This window comes from Elephas maximus, chromosome 9 (genome assembly GCF_024166365.1).
Source record: "Elephas maximus indicus isolate mEleMax1 chromosome 9, mEleMax1 primary haplotype, whole genome shotgun sequence".
Taxonomy (NCBI): domain Eukaryota; kingdom Metazoa; phylum Chordata; class Mammalia; order Proboscidea; family Elephantidae; genus Elephas; species Elephas maximus.
In genome coordinates this window covers 59,444,756-59,464,224 of record NC_064827.1, presented here as the reverse complement: position 1 = coordinate 59,464,224, position 19,469 = coordinate 59,444,756, and the positions used below count along the sequence as shown (strand labels likewise).

Here is a 19,469-nt window from a genome sequence, read left to right as displayed (position 1 = left end):
AACCCTTTACCTGAATGAGCCAAGAACACCTTGAACACACCAGCTCCAGAACTGAACCTCTCATCATCTCCCAAAACTCTTCCCCAGTCCTGGTGTTAGTAACACCAGCACTACTACCCAGTCTCTCAAGCCAGAAACCTCAGAACTGAACCTGTCTTGTGTTTTCCTTCCTAATTTTCCACAGCCAATCAATGGTGAAGGGTAAGTGATTCTATTTCAAATCTCCCCATACATCTCCTTACCTCTATCCCTACCACCACTGCCTTAGACCAGGCCCTCTTTTCTCTCTTGTACAATAACCTTGTTTCTGATTTTACTTGCCACTTCTCTCTTCTCACTCTAGTTCAGGGGTCTGCAAACTATGGCTGGAGACCCAAAATCAGCCCAAGGCCCATTTCTGCATGGCCAGAGGAGCTAAGAATGGTTTTTACGTTTTTAAAGGTGTGTTAGAAAAAAACAAAACTATATATATGACAGGAATCATATGTGGCCCACAAATTCAAAAACACTTACAATTTGGCCCTTTACAGAAAAATGTTTGCCAGCCCCTGCTAGTCCATGCTCCACCCTGCTCACAGAGTTATCTTATTCATAAACTCTCTGTTAGTTCTTTGTGTCTGTATAGGAACTCCAAAACTTGGCATATAATTCCCTTCAGAATTTGTATGCAAGTTTCCTTTTTGGCCTTGTCTTCCAGTCTCATTAATTCCCTGTACACTCCGGCCGTAACAAACTTGTCACTACTCCCAGGACACTCAACAGCTTTCCATGACTGCTTGCTCCTGTGCCTACTCTCCTTCTGCCTAGACTTTTCGTCCCTTCCCCTTGCAAGACTCCTAGAGTCTTACGTCACGTCTCTGCTTATCATTGCCCAAGTTCCTATCTCTTTTTGAAAAACGAGTTCCCTAACCTGTGTTAAGAAGAGCCAAATTTTTCAAACTATCCTTTCGATCTTAACTTTCTACCCCTCCCTTTCCTTCTGGCACAATCAAATGGAACAATTCGACATTTAAGCACTTCTTGCTTTTGTTTAAGATTCCTATCTCCTGAAATGAACTTCTTTTGAGTTCCAATACATCTAAACAGGAGCCATGGTAGCACAGTGGTTAAGAGCTTGGCTGCTAACCAAAAGGTAGGCAGTTGGAATCCACCAGCTGCTCCTTGGAAACTCTATGGGGCAGTTCCACTTCGTCCTGTAGGGTCGTTATGAGTCTAAATCAACTCAATGGCAATGGGTTATACATCCAAATATGGCCCATCCACCAATGTCCAGGTCAACTGCCCCCTCCTCCATTGCTTTTTTTGATGTTCCCATACCTAAGTCATCTCTCTCAAGATTCTCTGAACACTTTTTCTAAACCTGTCTGAAGTACTTAACACATTCCACTACGTAGTGTAATTATTTATGGGAATGTTTTGTTAGCTTCATTAGGTTTTTAGGGTCCTGGAAGAATACTTCTTGCCTGACATCTTTTTATGATTTCCCTCCCCCCCGCCAGCACCTATCTTAGAGCCTTTTGTGTAGAAGGTACCTGATAGATATACCCATGAAATGAATGCTACTAACTGAAAAATCTAATTTGGTTGTCTTAATCTAGTCACAAATACTTTGCATAATATGTTACCAAAAAGAAAAGGTACACACAGTAATCAGTGTTTGAACTGGTTTTAAAAAAAATCAATATTGTTTTATATACTTGCATAATAAGATACAACTTGTTCATGTTCACATTTAACTAAAACGATTATGGAGCAAAATCCAATGATTGATTTTCATTGTATCCATTTTAAAAGTTTCACTTGTTCAGCACAAAGATGATGAGTTTCCTCAAGTGACATAGTCAGAGGTCAATCAATATTTGTCACAGAGGTACATGGGCTTTGATATAATGACCATGGTATCAAAAGGAACATTTATCTCATTTATTTTGTGATTTTCCACAAAATGTGCCATGAGAATTCTAATTCATACAGAGAGGGGGAATCAGCATTTAAAATTCAGCATGGACTCTAAAGAGCTATTCTTTAAATATTACTCTTATATTAAAAAGTGCAGTTTTAGATTAAAATATTAACATACTCATAGGACATACTTATAAGGAAGGTAACTGTGATTGTCAGCTGTAGGTAAAATACTTAAATATCCACCAAACATTCCGTAATATGTGAATACAAAGACACACTGACCTGCGATCAATACAGAATATGGTTTAAAATATTTCCTTTTTGTATCCATCTGTGATAGGATAAAAATTATTAACATGACAATGTTTAGAGATTTCCCTGTCTCTCTGTCCACCAGTGAGCATTCTATTATTACTGGTCCACTTTTCCCTTCTCCAGCATTTAACTCCCAATCTGAGTTTGTCTTTGTTCCTAGAATCAAGGACTGGACAGAAAGGAGGACTGAGGAGAAGATCTTTGCTAGAAAAGTTAAGTAGGTCCACACAATAACGCATTGAGAAAGAAAGAGTTTAGTGGGAGAGACAGTAAAAACCATGTGGGATATGGATAGAGGGGGAGCATTTGTGGTGGTGAGTGGTGCTCTGGAGAGAGCGATATGGGGAGAAAAGAAAGCAGGATATGAGAAGTGCTGCCAGGTGAAGATATGAATTAGATCCCTTTTAATATTCTTTGGGTAAAGTAGGTAAAGAACAGAATTCCTTTTTAATTGTTTTTTGGTCTGTGATGTGACACTGTATTTCTTTATGTTAGATAGTTTGGAAAGTCTGGACCTTTTTAATACAGGTTAGGAAACTTGTTATTCAGAAAGAAGAGGGTACTCGAGGCAATGACAAGCAGAAGTGTGACATAAGACTAGCAGTCTGCCAGTGGGGAAGGCATGAATGGCAATCTAGGCAGAGGAAGGGCAGGCACAAGAACAAGCAGTTATGAAAAGATGTTGAGTGTCCCGGGAATAGTGAGAAGTTTGTTATGGCCTAAGTGTACAGTGAATGAATGGGACAGGAAGACAAAGCTAGAAAGGAAGGCTGCAGACAAATTCTGAAGGGAATAGTATGCCAAGCTAAGGCTTGGATCTGGGACTGAACCACATGTGACATGGTTTTGTTAGGAGTTACATATTTATATTTATACTACATGCAGTACACTGTTTTCTCAGTATTTCTTGAATATTGGGGTAAGAAAATGTTAATTATTATAACACATTTTTTGTCATAAAATAACCTTAGATATGTTGTGCAATAAATGCAACTTCATATGTATTTTTTCCCCAGATAAAACATGAGGCTTCAAAGGAACCACAAACTTCAGCAGGTTCCTAAAAGTGTGGTCCCAAATTCTTTGGTTATATTCATTCTCTTCTCTTGTAGGGGATACTTAGGTGAACACATTGAGACGCTCTGGCTTAGCCCAAAGGCAAGATGTAGCCCTCATGGATACACATAAAACCAAAAAGCCAAATCCGTTGCCATTGAGTCAATTCCGACTCATAGCGACCCTATAGGACAGAGTAAAACTGCCCCATAGAGTTTCCAAGGAGCACCTGGTGGATTCAAACTGTCGACCTTTTGGTTAGAAGCCATAGCTCTTAACTGCTACGCCACCAGGGTTTCCAAAAGCATGTATATTTTGTTTCAGTTCTTGGACAGTAATATTTCAAACTGTAAATTACAATGGATATAAACCAGTAGGAAACCCTGGTGGCGTAGTGGTTAAGTGCTACGGCTGCAAACCAAAGGGTCCGTGGTTCGAATCCGCCAGGCACTCCTTGGAAACTCTGTGGGGCAGTTCTACTCTGTCCTATAGGGCTGCTATGAGTCAGAATTGACTCGATGGCACTGGGTTTGGTTTTGGTTTATGAACCAGTAGGAAGATAAGTTACATTTTAAATTCAACATTTTCTTTTTAACGAACACGATTTTAAAAACTCTTCTGCTTTCTACTGCTGCCAAGTAGTTTATACTCCAGGCCTCTCACGCCTATCATCTCTAACCACAAAGAATACTCTCTAATCCATCTTTGTCTTCCTTTAATCTTCTCCATGCCACTGGTACACTAGTCTGTGTGGTGATGAGGGTCATGAGGGCTCAGTGCTTGTGTTCATCTAATGAAAATAAAAAATGAGGAGGGGTTACTGCTGAGGGGAGGAGGCTTTCTGGGAGACTCTGAAGGAGGTTTCTAAAGAGCCCCATGGACTTACAGAAAAGTATGTGCAGAAAAGTTCTCTGAAATTTCCTGGGAGGAAAAAGATAGAAAACAGTTCAGTGGACGTTTCAGTGGTAGCTTAACTGGAGTCTGGAAGTTTTTTTTTTTTTAATAAAATGATATATTTGATTATAATTTCTATACATTATATCCTGATGACAATAAGATAGCTGAATAATCTGCTCATTTCATCAACATGAAGTAAGAACTAAAGTGGCTAAATTCTCTCTTCAAAGGGATGCAAATGAATGATTGAATTGGTGCTTTGATTCTGGGCCTCTGGATTTGGTTTACTTGGTTCTTGCTGTCTTATCAATAGAACCACCACCTTGAAGGAGCAAAGACAACTCTAATGGGAGTTGATAATCCCAGTTTCTAGGTTCTGAAACCAAGCATGTGTAGGGTACAGCGTGAGGTCCCTGGGGAAGATGCCTACCTAAAAAATGATGGAGAAGGCTGAGGTGAGAAGCCACTATGGCCTGGAGTTCTGCAGGGCCCAGAGAGATGGGTCTGAGGAGCAGACAGTACTGGGTTCTGGTTCAATCTTATTCATTCCCCTTTCTCCATACACTCTCTTGGTCTGCTCCCTTTACCGTCAGCTTAGGCAAAGGTGAGAACAAATACTATAAGAAGCCCAGAGAAGGTGCAGCAAGAGCACCTGACAGAAATAAGTAGGGGGAAAAGGAAACCAATTGATATGACTCCATTTTAGAAATGAGGCCCATTGTTTTTTGAAGAACATACTAGACACTGCACTCCAGGAAGATGAAAAATCATCATTAAATGCCTTGACTCAAGCTCCTCCCAGCTCACTTTCTTTGACTTGCTGTGATTGGGGAAGGAAGGGGCAGAACTGACTGTGTACATGTAAAGTAAATTTATGACAAGCCTCACCATCATTAGTCAGTAAGATAGGAGGTTTAGGGAAGGAAGAAAGAAAATGGATCTGAATTCTTATCCAGATCACACCCCATGTTTGGGCCTTATTTTCCCCCATTTGTACACTAAGCAGTAGGCCTTGATAATCTCTAGAGCCAACTCAGCGTTGACATTGGATGGTGCTGTGAACAGCCTGTGTGGCTCCTGAGTCAGTGATGTGTAAATTATGGTAGGAGGACAGAAGGCAGTCAGGCCCTGACTGCCACCAGCAGGGAGAGTGTTTGGCTAAGGTCATCCCAACATAATGAACATCCAAGAGCTGGCATCACAGTTGGCGCACGGCAGAAAAGCAACGCATATGTTTGGCTTATTGAATGAACATACATATAGGCAGTCTTGTCCCTTGAAACATATGACCATCCATATATACATATATGTTCACAGCTTGTTTTGAGATTGAAAATATAAAATTGGCTATTGTGACACCAATTATAATGAAATTGAGGAAATTTGTTCAGAATGGATTTCCCTCTATTCACAGAGGGCAATCTCTAACCTCAAAAACTAGTAATCAAAATTTTCTTTGCATTGTTTTTCCACACCTTACTATTGTATTAGTATTAATAAAAAATTAGCCAGCAAGGGTATAATGTTGATAGATAGCAAAGAGAAAAGCCAATTGCTCATATCTGATTTTGCTTCCATCTTTTTCGTCAAGAAGTATAGTCTTCAGTCTGGAAAGCACAGAAAGACTGCTAAAAAGGAATTGAAGCCCAGATGGGTAAAGAGGGTTGGCAAATAATTGAGCACCCATGGTTATAAATGCTCTTGGTGCTTTGGGCCCAGGGCCCCAGTTCCCTTGTAAATGAGTTTGTGTCAGCAATCTTGAACACCAGAACACATGCTAGAGGCTAATACTTAAAGTTCTGATTTTCAAAAATGAGCAGGAAGAGATTCTACAAAGTACATAGTAGGGAGCTTGATATTTCCGATAGTTAAATTCTAGAGTTAGTTTTCAAAGAGCAGAGATCACCAAGAACCACCATGGGTTCATCAGGCAGAAGCTATGCAGATTAATCTTTCTTTTTTGTCAGAGTCTCTAGACAGATGGGTTAGGTGAATGCCAAAGATGCAGTATATCCGGATCCTTACCCAGCCCCTTATATTCCTATGGACCAGACAGAAACATGTGCCTTGGATATCAGGATAATAGCTTTGCCAGGACTTGTTGCTTGTTGGACGACCATGCTCCACAGGGCTGATTTTGGGTTGCCAAGGACCAGGAGACCACTACTACTGTACCACAGGGCTCCGACTTCTGTTCCAACCGTACAACATTTTTATCAGGAAAATGATGAAAAAAAGAAAGCTTGCTTTGCAGATTTGAGGTGAAACTAAGCTGAGAAGGAAGGTGAGATTTTGAGGTACCATAATCATGAGCTATAAGGACCTCAACAATAGAGGGCAGGGTTTTCTACTTTTAAAACTGTTAAATTCTATCTAAATGAAATCTGATACAGAAGTACAACATGTGAACACAAGGATGGAAGAACTGTTATGTTTGAATGGGACAGAACGCCAAGGCCCCAACAACCAAGTCCCATTACAGCGTTCTCCTCCCCATTTTCCTGTGGTTCCCATGTGGCTTCATGGAGCTCTTAACACTCATGAGAGACACTCTAACCAGAAGAAATTGAACAGAGTCACATCCAATCTACAAAGGGCAGTAAGGTGCATAGTTTATGCTTATTTTTGTCTTTTGAAATTAAGAAATAAAGAATTTTATAGGCTCTTTTATGTGTGAGCAAGAGAAGGCAGATCTTTGGAGGAAAGAGACCACAGTTCATTGAGGACTGCACATTTTGACTAAAATGATTTTGAAACAAAAATTATACTGGATAAAGGAAATGAAGCTGAGCAGCAGCACATGGAAAAATGATTCTGGGGCTTTACTTTAGAAATTAAAGCTAAAAGGCCATGGTACTAGTGAAGTTAGTCACATTCTACTGTTTGGGGTGACAGCCCACCCCAGAGTGCCTTGGGCGGCTCTAGGTGATGCACTTCCGGAAGACTAGAGACAAAGTGGGGAGTGTTCAGAGGAGGGGGGCAGGGATAGTGGGAGGAGTGTCAAAGTAATCTTATTAGGAAGAACTGAATAAATGGGCTGTAGGGGGAATATGGGGGATGTAGCGTGGGGAACTTAAAAGACAGAAAATGATAGTCATTTTCAAATACTTGGAGGGAAATCTTGTAGTGGAGGTATTATATTTGTTCTGAGAGGCTCCAGAGGGTAGAATAAGGACTACTGGGTAGAAGATGAAGGCAGTCAAATGATTAACTACATCAGAGGAACTTTTCAATAGTCAGAGCTAACTAGAGAAGGAACGGGTCACCTGAGGGAGATTAAGCTCCCGTTACAAAGTATGGGAGCCTCCGCACAGGGCTGCTATAGCAGGGATTCAATGTTTGTATAAGGGATTGGATTCGACGTCTCCTAATTCTGAAAGGTATATTCCCATTTATATGGAATTCTAAACCTCCCACACCCCACACAACCTGGATATTTGTCATAATACTGAGTAATGACAAGTGACATTTATAAAAATGGCCCTAAAGTTGTGCAAATTTCAAACGGGCCTTCCTAAAGCAAGATGGATTATAACCAAGAGGATTCCAGTGGTGAGTGTCTTTAGCTGGTGTGCTACACACATACTGGGTAATCACTGTGAACCTTAATTGACAGTGAGTCAGAACACTCTGTTCCAAAAACAGTCTTCACAAAGGGAGTTCACCACATCAAATGCAATTCCTTCCCGAATTTTGCTTATATGTGGTCCCACAGTAGACACATTTAGGCACCTTAGTTCTTATCTAATAAACAAAGGTATAGATAAACTTATTTTTAAAAAGACTGATTACATAATACTTTTTAAATGCATTTGATATTTGGATCATTATACTTTTGCAGCATCTTCAAATCTGAAGGATGTCAGGTTGGGATAGTATCTGTATTCCTACATAGCATTAACGTATTATTCTTGAGCTTTAACACTCCTTGATTATCAAGGCTGCTTAAATCCTTTTCCTGTCTCTTAAAATTAGTCCTAAGATACTGTCCCTACCCTTTTTATTAGTTGACCAACTAGTTGGATGTTAGATCATATCACATGTCCCATGAGAGAGGAACTTGTGGAGAGGGGCTAGGAAGCTGTTTACCCACAACTATCAGGAACTATCAACACCCAAATCTTTAATAGCAAGCAGGAAAATCTGTGACTTTTGTACAGTTATTACCCAAGCTGATCTCATAAGTGTAACAAAGAGCCCTTAGAAAGTATGTAGTTTAAGTTACTTCCATTTATTCCTCTGTAGCACAACTGCAGGTTCCGGATTATCTGTTAACTGTCCATTGTAGCTGTAATCTTGGACCTGGACCGGGTTTGACTAGACACCACTCAAGGTTCCACCCAGATGTAGAATTCTGCATGTCTATATATAAAAGTAATATTCCAAGATGTTTACAGAGATGACCAGTAGGTATTTAAATTTAGCCAGTACACATGACAACGACACAAATACTTACTTGCTTTTTAATTTTACATTAAAGGAGGGATCATTTGCTTCATAAATGATTCAAGTTGGCCTATATATGCAAGGTTTCCTCTAGTTTAAAAGTCCATGATTTTTTTGTTTGTTTTATAAAAGGTGTCATTATGTGATTTACTTAAAACATAAACTTACCTAGGGCACTTAAAGCAGAATTTGACGTTCATGTTTGAATTCACCTACATTATTACTAACTGTGCAACCTTTGGCAATTCATTTTTTAGTTAACCCCCAGTCCTTAGTGCTTCTCTCCACAGAGTGAGAGGCTGGCGTAGAGATTTATTGTTCGCTTCGCGCCAGTACTGACTTCACAGCAGCATTCGTATTGAAAAGGGCAAAGCTAGCTCTCTGTATACTCTATAGCCACAAATGTATCATTTTCTAAAATCCATAATTGTGAGGAACATTAACAAGAAACACATGTTCATTAAGTCGCTCTTCCCCCAAATATACTTGAGTAGCTAAGAAATAACTCCAGAAATGTGAAGTCTGGGGCCTATACGTGCACACCATACAAACAGTTCTGTTCCCAAAGGGTCCCAGCAACAAACTCATAAGCCTTGAAAATACTTTCCACCCATCTTTTGAGCCTGTGCAATTCCGTTATGAAAAATAAAAATTTCCAGAGGCAGAGTACAGATTAACTTTGAGAACAAAGACAGAAATCAAGACCGTGAACATGAGAGACAGACTACCTTGACACTGGGGGTAAATGCTCTATGACTTCCTCATTACCCCTCCCATTTGGTTCTAATTATTCATTAGGGGCTAGTGCCTGCCCTGTGTGTCCACTATAAATGCTCTAAGGCTGGCCTGAAGGACAGGGTCCTCCTATGTAAGGATATCAGGGCATCCATCTCATTAATAAAGTTCAGAGAAATGAAAGCCCCACAGCCTGTCCTGGCTTTCAAACCAAATAGCTCCCCAGGACTTACCAGCCACTCTGCTGGTCCTGTCCTGCCCAGGTGATGGTGGTTCTGCTGTTCTCGAATAGAGGATTGGCAGGTCGGGGAGCTGGGAGGAAATGTAATTTACGGCATCTGGTAGCAGAGAACAGGGAATACAATTAGGCACAGTGTTGGGAGGCCCAAATGGGTTCACTGCTGAGACAGCAACTTGCCTGCCCTACATAACGGACTGCAGGGCGGCCACCTAACAAGGGGATCAGGGTAAACAAAGACCAGCATTTGCTCGGTGACTGGTATTCAGTAGAGTAGCTGAGGTTGGAGGGAATGCAGCCAGAGGGCTCAAGCCCCAGGACAACTCCATGTATTAAAAGATTCATCAGAAAACTCTAGATTCTAGATGTACAATGAGTTTAGGGGGAAAAAAAGAATAAAAATTGAGCCCGTGAGAGCCATTATCAACTTGGTGGGAAAGATCACGTATGGGACATCAGACTCAAAATGGCATAAAACAGTACTAAAAAATAGATCAGGGACTCATGTTCTGAGCTGGAAATATAGCTTTATGTGCCTGATTTATTCAGAGGACCAATTTTTGTATGCATCTAAAGAAAGAAAGAAAGGAAAACAAAAAAACAAAAAACTTCCAGAATTTATGACATCAATACTTCAGGTTGGTATTTTAGCCAGTAAAATCCTGAGATTCCAAATAACACCACCCAGTGAACTCATCATTAGCTCAGTTGCAGGAACTGTTGCCGTGCAACAGAAGGAGACAATCAGCTTTGCTTGAGAAAATGCCTTGACCAGCCCATGTAGGGAGGTGAGGCCCTGGAGGCCATGACTGTCAACAGGTATGCCAAGGCATGGGAAGTGAGGAGGTATACAAGAAGAAGAATCTGTGTATCTCCCAGAGCGAAGTGGGAAAAAGAAGCCAGGAAGAGAGCAGAAAGCTGACCTCTTTGTGATGTGATTCCTTCCTGTGTCACGAGGAATGTCAATCATACACCAATGATTTCATCAAATTGCTTACTGGATATCTCCACTAAGTATCTCACAATCGCCACAAGTTCAACAGGTCCTGAAAGGAACTCTTATTTTTGCCCATCTGCTGCTTCTCCTGTACTCTGGACACCACAATTCACCCAGAATCCTTGGCAGCACCCTTAACCCCTCTTCCTTTCAGTCTTCAACTGGTCCTGTGGCCTATACCTCCTTCACATCTCTTATTCCTGCCCCTCCTCTGTATTCCCATTGGTACTGCCTTTGTTCTAGCAGGTTTCTTTTTTCTTAATCTCATGCTGGGTAGAGGATTGTGAACAGGCTCTAGAGCAGGATTTAGTTTAGTTCTATATTTACTAGACCACTTCCTGACTTGTGTGTGAGTCTGAACAAGCTAGAATGATTTTGGAACACTGTGTTCTTAGAACAAAGACCACTCTCTAGCAAGCGAAGTTTCTCTAAGAGAATGGGGTTTTCCACAACAATCATTTGGGGAGAAGGAACAGGAAATAAGGATTAGGCAGACAGGCCTTAGGTTAGAGGGAGGCTCAAGTCTCCTCTCTCTGGGGCCTCATGTGTGTTGATCCTGGGTCCTGGGCAAAGAAGATATGGTTGAAGAAAGCCCTCTTATCCACAGGAAGGAAGTGGGCCCTTTTGAGATGATGTTAGATTGGGAGATGGCTGGAAAGCAGCTTGCAGGGACCACCTGAAAATGAGCCTGGATTTGAGCTGCATATCTGAAGTCATACATTATTTTCTGTATTAAACTTCCCTTCCATTATTCCTGAACTTAGGTTTCAGATTTTTCTCTACTCTCACTGTGGGGAGTTGTGGGAAGGGTCTAGGCCTAAAACCAGCATGAGCAGACCAGGGAGAGCAGCAGCTTGGCGAAAGCCAGTCCTGTGATTGGCAAATGTGGCTCAGGGGAAGAATGTAGCAGCAAACTGGGGCTAAATGGACAGCTTAGGGGACAAGAGACACAGGACAGACTTGCAGAATTTCTGAGCTTCACTGAAGATTTCCAGAAATCTGTGGGGATGATATCTCAGTAAATCTGGCTCTTTATAGTAAAGGGGATGGAAGCTCAAGCCATTAAGACCAAGTGAGACCTCACAGACTGTTCACGTGTGTCTAGTATTAAAAAAAAAAAAAAATGCCATTAAGTTGATTCCAACTCATAGGGACCCTATAGGACAGAGTAGAACTGCCCCATAGGGTTTCCAAGGAGCTGCTGCTGGATTCAAACTGTCACCTTTTGGTTAGCAGCTGTAGTTCTTAACTACTGTGCCACCGGGGCTCTGTGTCTAGTATAAAACCAAAAAAAAAAAAAAACGAATTCATTGCTGTCGAGTCGATTCCAACTCATAGTGACCCTGTAGGACAGAGCAGAACTGCCCCGTAGAGTCTCCAAGGAACACCTGTTGGATTCAAACTGCTGACCTTTTGTTTAGCAGCCATAGCATTTAACCACTATGCCACCAGGATTTCCATGTTATATGCTAAATACAGAATTTCTAGGGCATCTCAGCAGACTGAATTTTTTTGCAGCTAGAAACAAAAGCCAATCGAAAAGCATCTGAAAGAGCAAGTAAATGATTCCTACTGCTTGTGTCTCAGCCTCCTCCAGGAGACAAGTCCCTGACACATGGGAGAGGGCGATGAATATATCTTTGTTCAGTGTGAACTGGCTACAAGTTTGAGTTCTACACAGGGCTTCCATCTGGTTTCCAGTTTGAACCACTGCTGAGAATTCGCATTTCCAACCCAGATATACTGAATGAGGATCTACATTTTAACAAGGTCCCCAGGTCATTCTTATGTATAATAAATTTTGAGAACCACTGCTCTATTAGTGGTTCTCAGAACTGGTACCTAATTGGAAGCATTAGCATCACCTGGGAACTTGTAGGAAACCCTAGTAGTGTATGGTAAAGTGCTAGGGCTGCTAGCCGAAAGGTTGGCATTTTGAATCCACCAGGCACTCCTTAGAAACCCTATGGGGCAGTTCTATTCTGTCCTATAGGGTCGTTATGAGTCAGAATTGACTCGGTGGCAATGGGTTTGGGTTTGGTTGGGGACTCGTAGAAACGCAAATTCTCAGCAGGGGTTTGAATGAGAAACAACCTGGTTGGAAACCCTGGTTCTACAGTTCTTAGAGGGCTAGAGGTACATGACTCGTGCTAAAATATAGCGGCATGTAGAGCATGAAGAAGAAGACAGAGCACTCCCCAATATACCATTAAATAATTAACCCTAAGGTTATGCAGCCAGAGGTATCTGATAGATTAGCACAAGGAATAACAAACAGGGCCCCAAAGCTTTAGTGGGAAAAATCTCTTCAGGTAGCCTCAACCGGTAAAACATCTTCCTCTCGTCAAAGTCAGGACGGACTCCAATTATTCTATCCACTGTCAGAGAAGGTAGCGAGTAGTCAATTACAGAGCAGAAATTTAAGATAAGTGATTTTTCTTAATTTTCAGCACTGCTGAAATATTTATAGGATCTGTGAAGAATATACTCTATGGTGCAGTTCTACTCTGTCCTATAGGGTCACTATGAGTTGGAATCGACTCGACGGCACTGGGTCTGGGTATGCGGAATGTAAGTAGCTAAAGCTATAGAAACAAAATAGATGACAACTCTCCTTAAAGGATGCCCTATGGGTAAATGATTTCCCAACAATTAATACTAAGACTGATGTGGAAAAGGCACCATGCCACCACAGGCCAGTATGGGATGGGAACCAAGAAGGTCAGAATCATACTGTAAGGATGAGGTAGGTTTAGAACATGTGTTTTCCTTGGCTGGTTCTACCAAAGGTTTCAGACTAGCTCCTTGGTGAGTAAAGAATGGAGTTAACGCCAGATACACAATATATGCAACTTATAGTTACAAAAGACACCGTGTCTGTCCAAGGCAGGATTAGAATGTGTATGGTCAGGGAACTCCACTCAAAGTTGGAATAAATGGCTCTCGACTGCCAGGGGTACCACGTAACAAAAAGTCATTGGTGATCCAGCAGTATGGTACCTGTATTTTCTCTAATACGCACAGGATGGTGTGGGGTCAAAAGTGGGGTAATTACACACACACACCTGCAGCCTCGTAAGCTGGGGATGCTTTTGATGATTATTTGTAGTATCTTGTACAGTTATATACTAATAATTGGACCTGGATTCTGTAATCAGTGTGTCTCAGGAGTTGAATATTTTTCTTAAGCCATTATTGTTCTATAATAATTTTTTGTTGGTGCTACAATTGGTTGATGGTAAGAGGACCCTGGCAACTTGGGATCTCTGAAATCAAGAATGAGAAAATGAGATATCCCAAGTCCCTCAATTGGGATGTGTTTCAGTTTGTTCCTTCAGACCACAGTGCAAGCTCAACACTGATGACATTGGTGGAAGAAGATGTCCTGTCCCCTTCTTCAAACTTCTTTATCAGCAGATGTGATTTGATGCACAGGTCACTCCAGGCTTAGTTGTATGCAGTCATGGCAAGAATTGGAATCCAGGGTGACAGGTAAGACCATGGAAACTTCTCCCTGAACCATTTCTTGAGATCCCTAAGACTTCTGCATCCTCTTGAACCTGAGCTCACCTGTCCTGGCAAAAGGTGACAGAGGACAAAGTCAGAAGGGCAACTTTCTCTGCAGACTCCCTGTTCAGTCATGAAACAGCTCTCTGAACTGCTTAAGGTGAAGGATGAATATAGTAGGAAGGAATGCAGGAGGAAATGAGAAGAATAGTTCAGGAGGGAAATGAAAGAGTGGTGAGAGTTAATAACGTGGCTTCTTTTTTGCTTGTTAACAAGTCATACACTATATAGGTCTTTGTGCTCCATGTCACCTCAGGGAAATGCACATGGGCACCTTTGCTTCCCTAATCATCAGAGAGAAGTCTCGGAGATGTCCTGGTTTGAGAAGGGAAGAGGAAAAAGCAGCGCAAGCATAAAAGGGCACTGTGCACCCTTTAGGTTTGTGGATGCCTATGTGTCAATGTCTCCCCCACCCCCACTGCAGCCTGACACTTAGTGCATCATTGTTGATGTGTGGAGTGCCTCAGGTCTCCCCTAGCACCAGGGAAGTCTGCTGTCCTCTCCATGCTGCCACCCCCAGTTCTCTGAAAGAGCAAGGCCACCTCCTCAGTCTATGCCCCAACCCCAGAGCACAGAGCAAGTGCCCTGATTTGGCCATACCCTGACTTGTCCCTGCCTGTGTGTGCTGAGAACATGAGGTCTGATTTAGTACCTTCCTTAAGATCACCCAGGGAGCCAAAATCCAGACCCCTTGTCTTTGACTTGCTGGGGAAAAAGTTACAGCAGTTCAATAGAATGATCCTTACTGCAAATGTCTGGCTAATTCTGAAAAATGCATTATACATTTCTTCATTTTTAAACCTTTCCCCGTATTTTTCCAAATGACACTGGGAAAACACTCTGATGTCAACTCTTATTCTGGCTCCTGATTATCTTCCTAGGTTAGAAGTTGACCTTATAAGAATAATGTGAGCAGGTGGTATGTGATCCTTCTCACAGGTCTAGCTTAGGGCCAAAACGAAAGCGGGAATCAAGTGGTTTTCATGGGTGTGTAGCTGAGGGCAAGGTGAAGAATGGGAAGGGAGAGGATGGGGCAAGGAAGGGAACAGAAAGGATGAGAAAGGTCACCCCTGCTCTAATGTGGGTCAGGAAGCCAGGGCTCTGCTCCCACCCTTCCCGTGCTCCAGATCAACCATTCCACCCAGGGAGGGAGGTCCTGCCCAGCCCTGTTTCCCTGGCAGACTGGGGAAACTGAAGTTTTCTAATTCAAAGAAGAACCAGAGGCCATAGAAAGGTTCCCTAAACACCAGGTGACAACTGTCTGATGTGTGTTCAGACCCTGGAATCTAACCAGCAGGACAAATGCGCTCATTCCTGAAAGGGACTTGGTCTTGACAGCAGCACTCTGCTTTGCTGAGCACGTTTTATGAAAGGCCCAAGCAGTGAGTCTTTGGGACCTGAGAGGGAGGAGGGAGAATAACCAGGTCAATTTTATAGACTCAGGAGAGCAAGTCAAGACACAGTCCCCGAAGGAGAGAGGCAGTGAAGACTTGGAATGGGAACCTCCTCAGTGCCCTGCCGACAGTGCTGCCCTTCCTTCTGATGTCCTTACAAACCAACACGTCATGTCTTCAGTGAGCCTGTGTTAATGACACCCACGGGCAGCACCAGTGTTCCTTCCCAACTAAGCTGACCGGGATAAAAACATTCATCTACAGACAGGGCAGAGACCACTTACCTCCATCCGTATCGGAGAAGCTCTGTGGAAACAAAAGCAGGGCTGAGAGTTACTACACATGTGGACACATAACCCCTCTTTCATTTATCCCCATCTTTTCCCCCAGGCCCAGGCCCAGGCCCAGTGTGATGGGCAATGCAGTACTCTTTTCTGTTCTGGGACATTTGACTTGGATCCCAAAATTTAAGGGAAGAGTTTACCATCCCCACCTTGCACGGAAGTTCTCTCAGTAGAGATCTATTTAGTTTACCCAGCCATGCCCTTTGTTGTATTGGAGAAGTGACATTAGAAAAAAAAAAAAAATCTTAAAATTAATGTATTTGATTATATTGCTTTCCTGTCATTGATAGACACCTACGGAAATGGGGGTTACGAGATGGAAGGAAGGTACTGAGATATTGAAATTCCACAATTCACGGTTCGACAGCAACGGATTTGGTTTTGGTTTTTATTGGGTTTATGCCTTCTCTACTTTTTCCTAAATGGCACCATCTGTTTTTGTACACAGTAAAATTTCATGTATTTATACTATTTGTATTTGGAATTCATGTCCATTTGATATGATTTTGTCTTTGCTCTGTTTATAAAAGAAAGACTCAAAAAATAAAGTACAATTAAAGTCAGGGGAGCACGTTTAATCTGCTGAACGAGAATTGGTTTTAGAATTCTTGAGTCCAGTGTGAGCAGACTTTTCAGGTATTAGGCATATGAGCGGTTGGGATGGTAGATAACCAGTACCAGTTGCTGCTGAGTTGACTCTGATTCATGGTGACCCCATGTGTGTCAGAGTAGAACTCTGCTCCATAGGGTTTTCAATGTCTGATTTTAAGGAAGTATATCGCCAGGCTTTTCTTCCAAGGTGCCTCTTTGTGGACTCAAACCACCAACTTTTCAGTTAGCAGCTGAGCATGTTAACCATTTGCACCACCCAGGAACCCCATGAACATTAGGTAGATGGGGTTAATTTAATGGTTCTTCTCTATGCTTCCCAGCATCCAGGTAGTCCATCACACATCTGTCCTTCATTTAACAGAGTTTGTGGCTCAGACTTCTCATCAATACTAACTTGCCTTTTCACCCACTGGTCCCATTTTGCTAGGATTTACTCCCCCCCCCCCTTTTTTTTTTTTTTGGATATAATTTGGAAACCCTGGTGGCATAGTGGTTAAGTGCTACAGCTGCTAACCAAAAGGTCAGCAGTTCGAATCCGCCAGGCGCTCCTTGGAAACTCTATGGGGTAGTCTGTCCTATAGAGTCGCTATGAGTCAGAATCGACTCAATGGCACCGAGTTTGGTTTTTGGTTTTGAATATAATTTAGAGAAATCACATTTGTTTTCTTCACCTTCTGAAAGTCCTTGAAGGATTTTTCTGTCTCCTTTAGTTTCTCTAGGATGATTTGCTCTTTGGCAGATATCTGGGACTCTTCACTTTCTAGTGCTTGTATTTCCTGTTCCAGCCTGGAAGACACACAAACAGAGGACAGGTTATTTTATTGTCCTGCCATCCATGGGCAAGAGAGCAGCTCCCTCCTGTTGGGTGACCTGGGCCTTCCTGGCAGTCTCTGTTTTACATTATGCTGAGGTACCAGGCCAAGATTTTATATTACAAAGCATCCTGTATTTTCAGTTCTGTCATGGAGCTGACACTGGCTGAAGGAAAACAATCCAGAGCTACTTCTACTAGTTCACAGGCAGCACTTTGCAATCTGCTTTGGTGTTTCCCCTCCAAACCTATTAACACACACTTCTTTGGGGAAAGATAAATTTTACATAGCATAGGACATAATATCTGAAGGAAAACAGCTCCACATTCTCCTAGCTAACTCAGAATAACTGCTCTTCTATTAGGTTGGCCAAAGGGTGACGGGCCAGTCTTGCTCAAAAGGAGTCTTGGTGTCATGGGAGCCTGCTGCCATCTTCCCCAGTGGCTTGGCCTCCACTGCCCAAAAGAAGACGAAATGGAGAAAACTAATGTAACCGCCCCTACTCTTACTCCTCTGGAATTTTACCCAGTTTTCACAGCCATCCTATATATTTTCTGAAAGGGAGGGAAATTTCAGTGTTTTCAGGAGACCCTGGGAATATTCCTGAATAGCAGCAACAACTATGACTTGGGGGAATTCTCAGCAACAGTAGTCTTTCAGTGAAATGATAATAATAATCAGTAACTTTTATTGAGCACTAATTCTGTGGTAGAAACTGAGCTAAGAATTTGCATTTATTTATCTCATTTAACCTTCACAACAACCCTCTGAGGTAGAGAATCCCCATTTTATAGATGAGATTATTAAGACTTGGCAAGACTAATTAACTAGTTTAATGCTGCAGAGCATTGAAGCCAGGATTTAAGCCAGGAAGTCTGGCTCTAGACCCTGTTCCTAACCATTGTGCTAAACTCTAAGCGAGTTCTATGGTATTTCACATATTCCCCACCTCGTTAACACTCCATATATTGGCACACCAGGGTAGCGCTACTACGTAGAGATGCCTTCATAGATTAAGGAGGGGTGTACCCCTGCCCAAAGGATTCTAGGCTGCTGGGCCTCTTGAATTATTTGGACTAAATGTATTTGCTCATTCACTCATTCATTTTTGCTTTTGGCTCCCCGCCTTCCCCCCATCACGCTAGAAGCTTTGCTGCAGAGTCTGTGCCTGCCTATTCTAGTCCTCCCCCTCCCCTCCCCTCCTCTGCCTACTCCTAAGCTACTGCTGGGAACTGGATAACCAAGTCTGCTAGAATTAGACCTGAAATAAAGAATTCAGAGAGAGATCTTCAGAGGGGTAAGGACCAGCAAGATATAGGCATGGATTTGGGATATAGGGTCATTATGAGTCAAAACTGACTCAGTGACAAAGAACGTGGTTTTCATTTATGGCCCTTCAGAGGTCTTCTACTTCCTTCAGAAAGATGTCTTCTGAATAGATGAGACTTTGCAGCAATTACTTTAGGTTATGAAGATAACCCCTACTTCTAAATGCCCCTCCTCCAAATGAACACAGATCCAGATATGTTTATCAGAAAAAGAAAAATATCAACATGTAATATCAGTGAGAAAGTCAGTCACACTGAGGACATTCTTAATATGGGGAACAGAACCTACTGTTGATCAAATGGGAAAAGGCAGCCCCAAAACCACACCTCTACCTGCAACCGCCTACCAGCACCTGGATCATACACTCTGTCTGCCCTCTTATTCTTAGAGTCGATCTGTCCCTGCTCCTACTTCAGGCCACCCCACCACATTTGCACTAGATTTCCTCCCTTCTCTAACCTACTCTCCTGCATCAATTTTCCATTCTCTACCGGATCATTCCCATCAGCATACAAACATGGTATTATTTCCCATGTTTAAAACAAACAAACAAACAAACAAAAAAAACTTCTCTCCTGACTTCACTTTGCCTTCTATCTACTACCCTAATACTCTGGTCTTCCTTTACAATAACACTTCTTATAAGAGTTGTGTATAATTGCTTTCTTCAATTCCTTCCTCCCGTTTTTTCCTTAAACTTACTCTAATTGGGCTTTTGCCCCTACTACTTTACTCAGACCACCCTGGTCAAGGTCACTGGTGACTTCCCTCCTGTGAACATTTCTTAGCACATTATTTTGGTTCATCAGAAGTCTTATCAAG

General features: G+C 42.1%; 1 protein-coding gene across 15 annotated transcripts in view; it reads right to left on the bottom strand.

Moving 5' to 3' along the window:
• The window catches only part of PALM2AKAP2 (PALM2 and AKAP2 fusion), a 578,232-nt gene that overhangs the window by 200,545 nt on the left and 358,218 nt on the right, over positions 1 to 19,469 (bottom strand). For 12 of the 15 annotated variants that reach the window (XM_049896006.1, XM_049896008.1, XM_049896011.1 and 9 more), the window contains 3 exons: positions 17,178 to 17,292; positions 15,835 to 15,856; positions 9,588 to 9,692 (listed from right to left, as the gene is read on the bottom strand). In XM_049896006.1, the coding sequence (XP_049751963.1) occupies positions 9,588 to 9,692; positions 15,835 to 15,856; positions 17,178 to 17,292 (242 nt within the window). The remainder of the gene's footprint in view (positions 1 to 9,587; positions 9,693 to 15,834; positions 15,857 to 17,177; positions 17,293 to 19,469) is intronic. The other 3 variants (XM_049896024.1, XM_049896013.1, XM_049896020.1) reach the window with 1 other exon arrangement.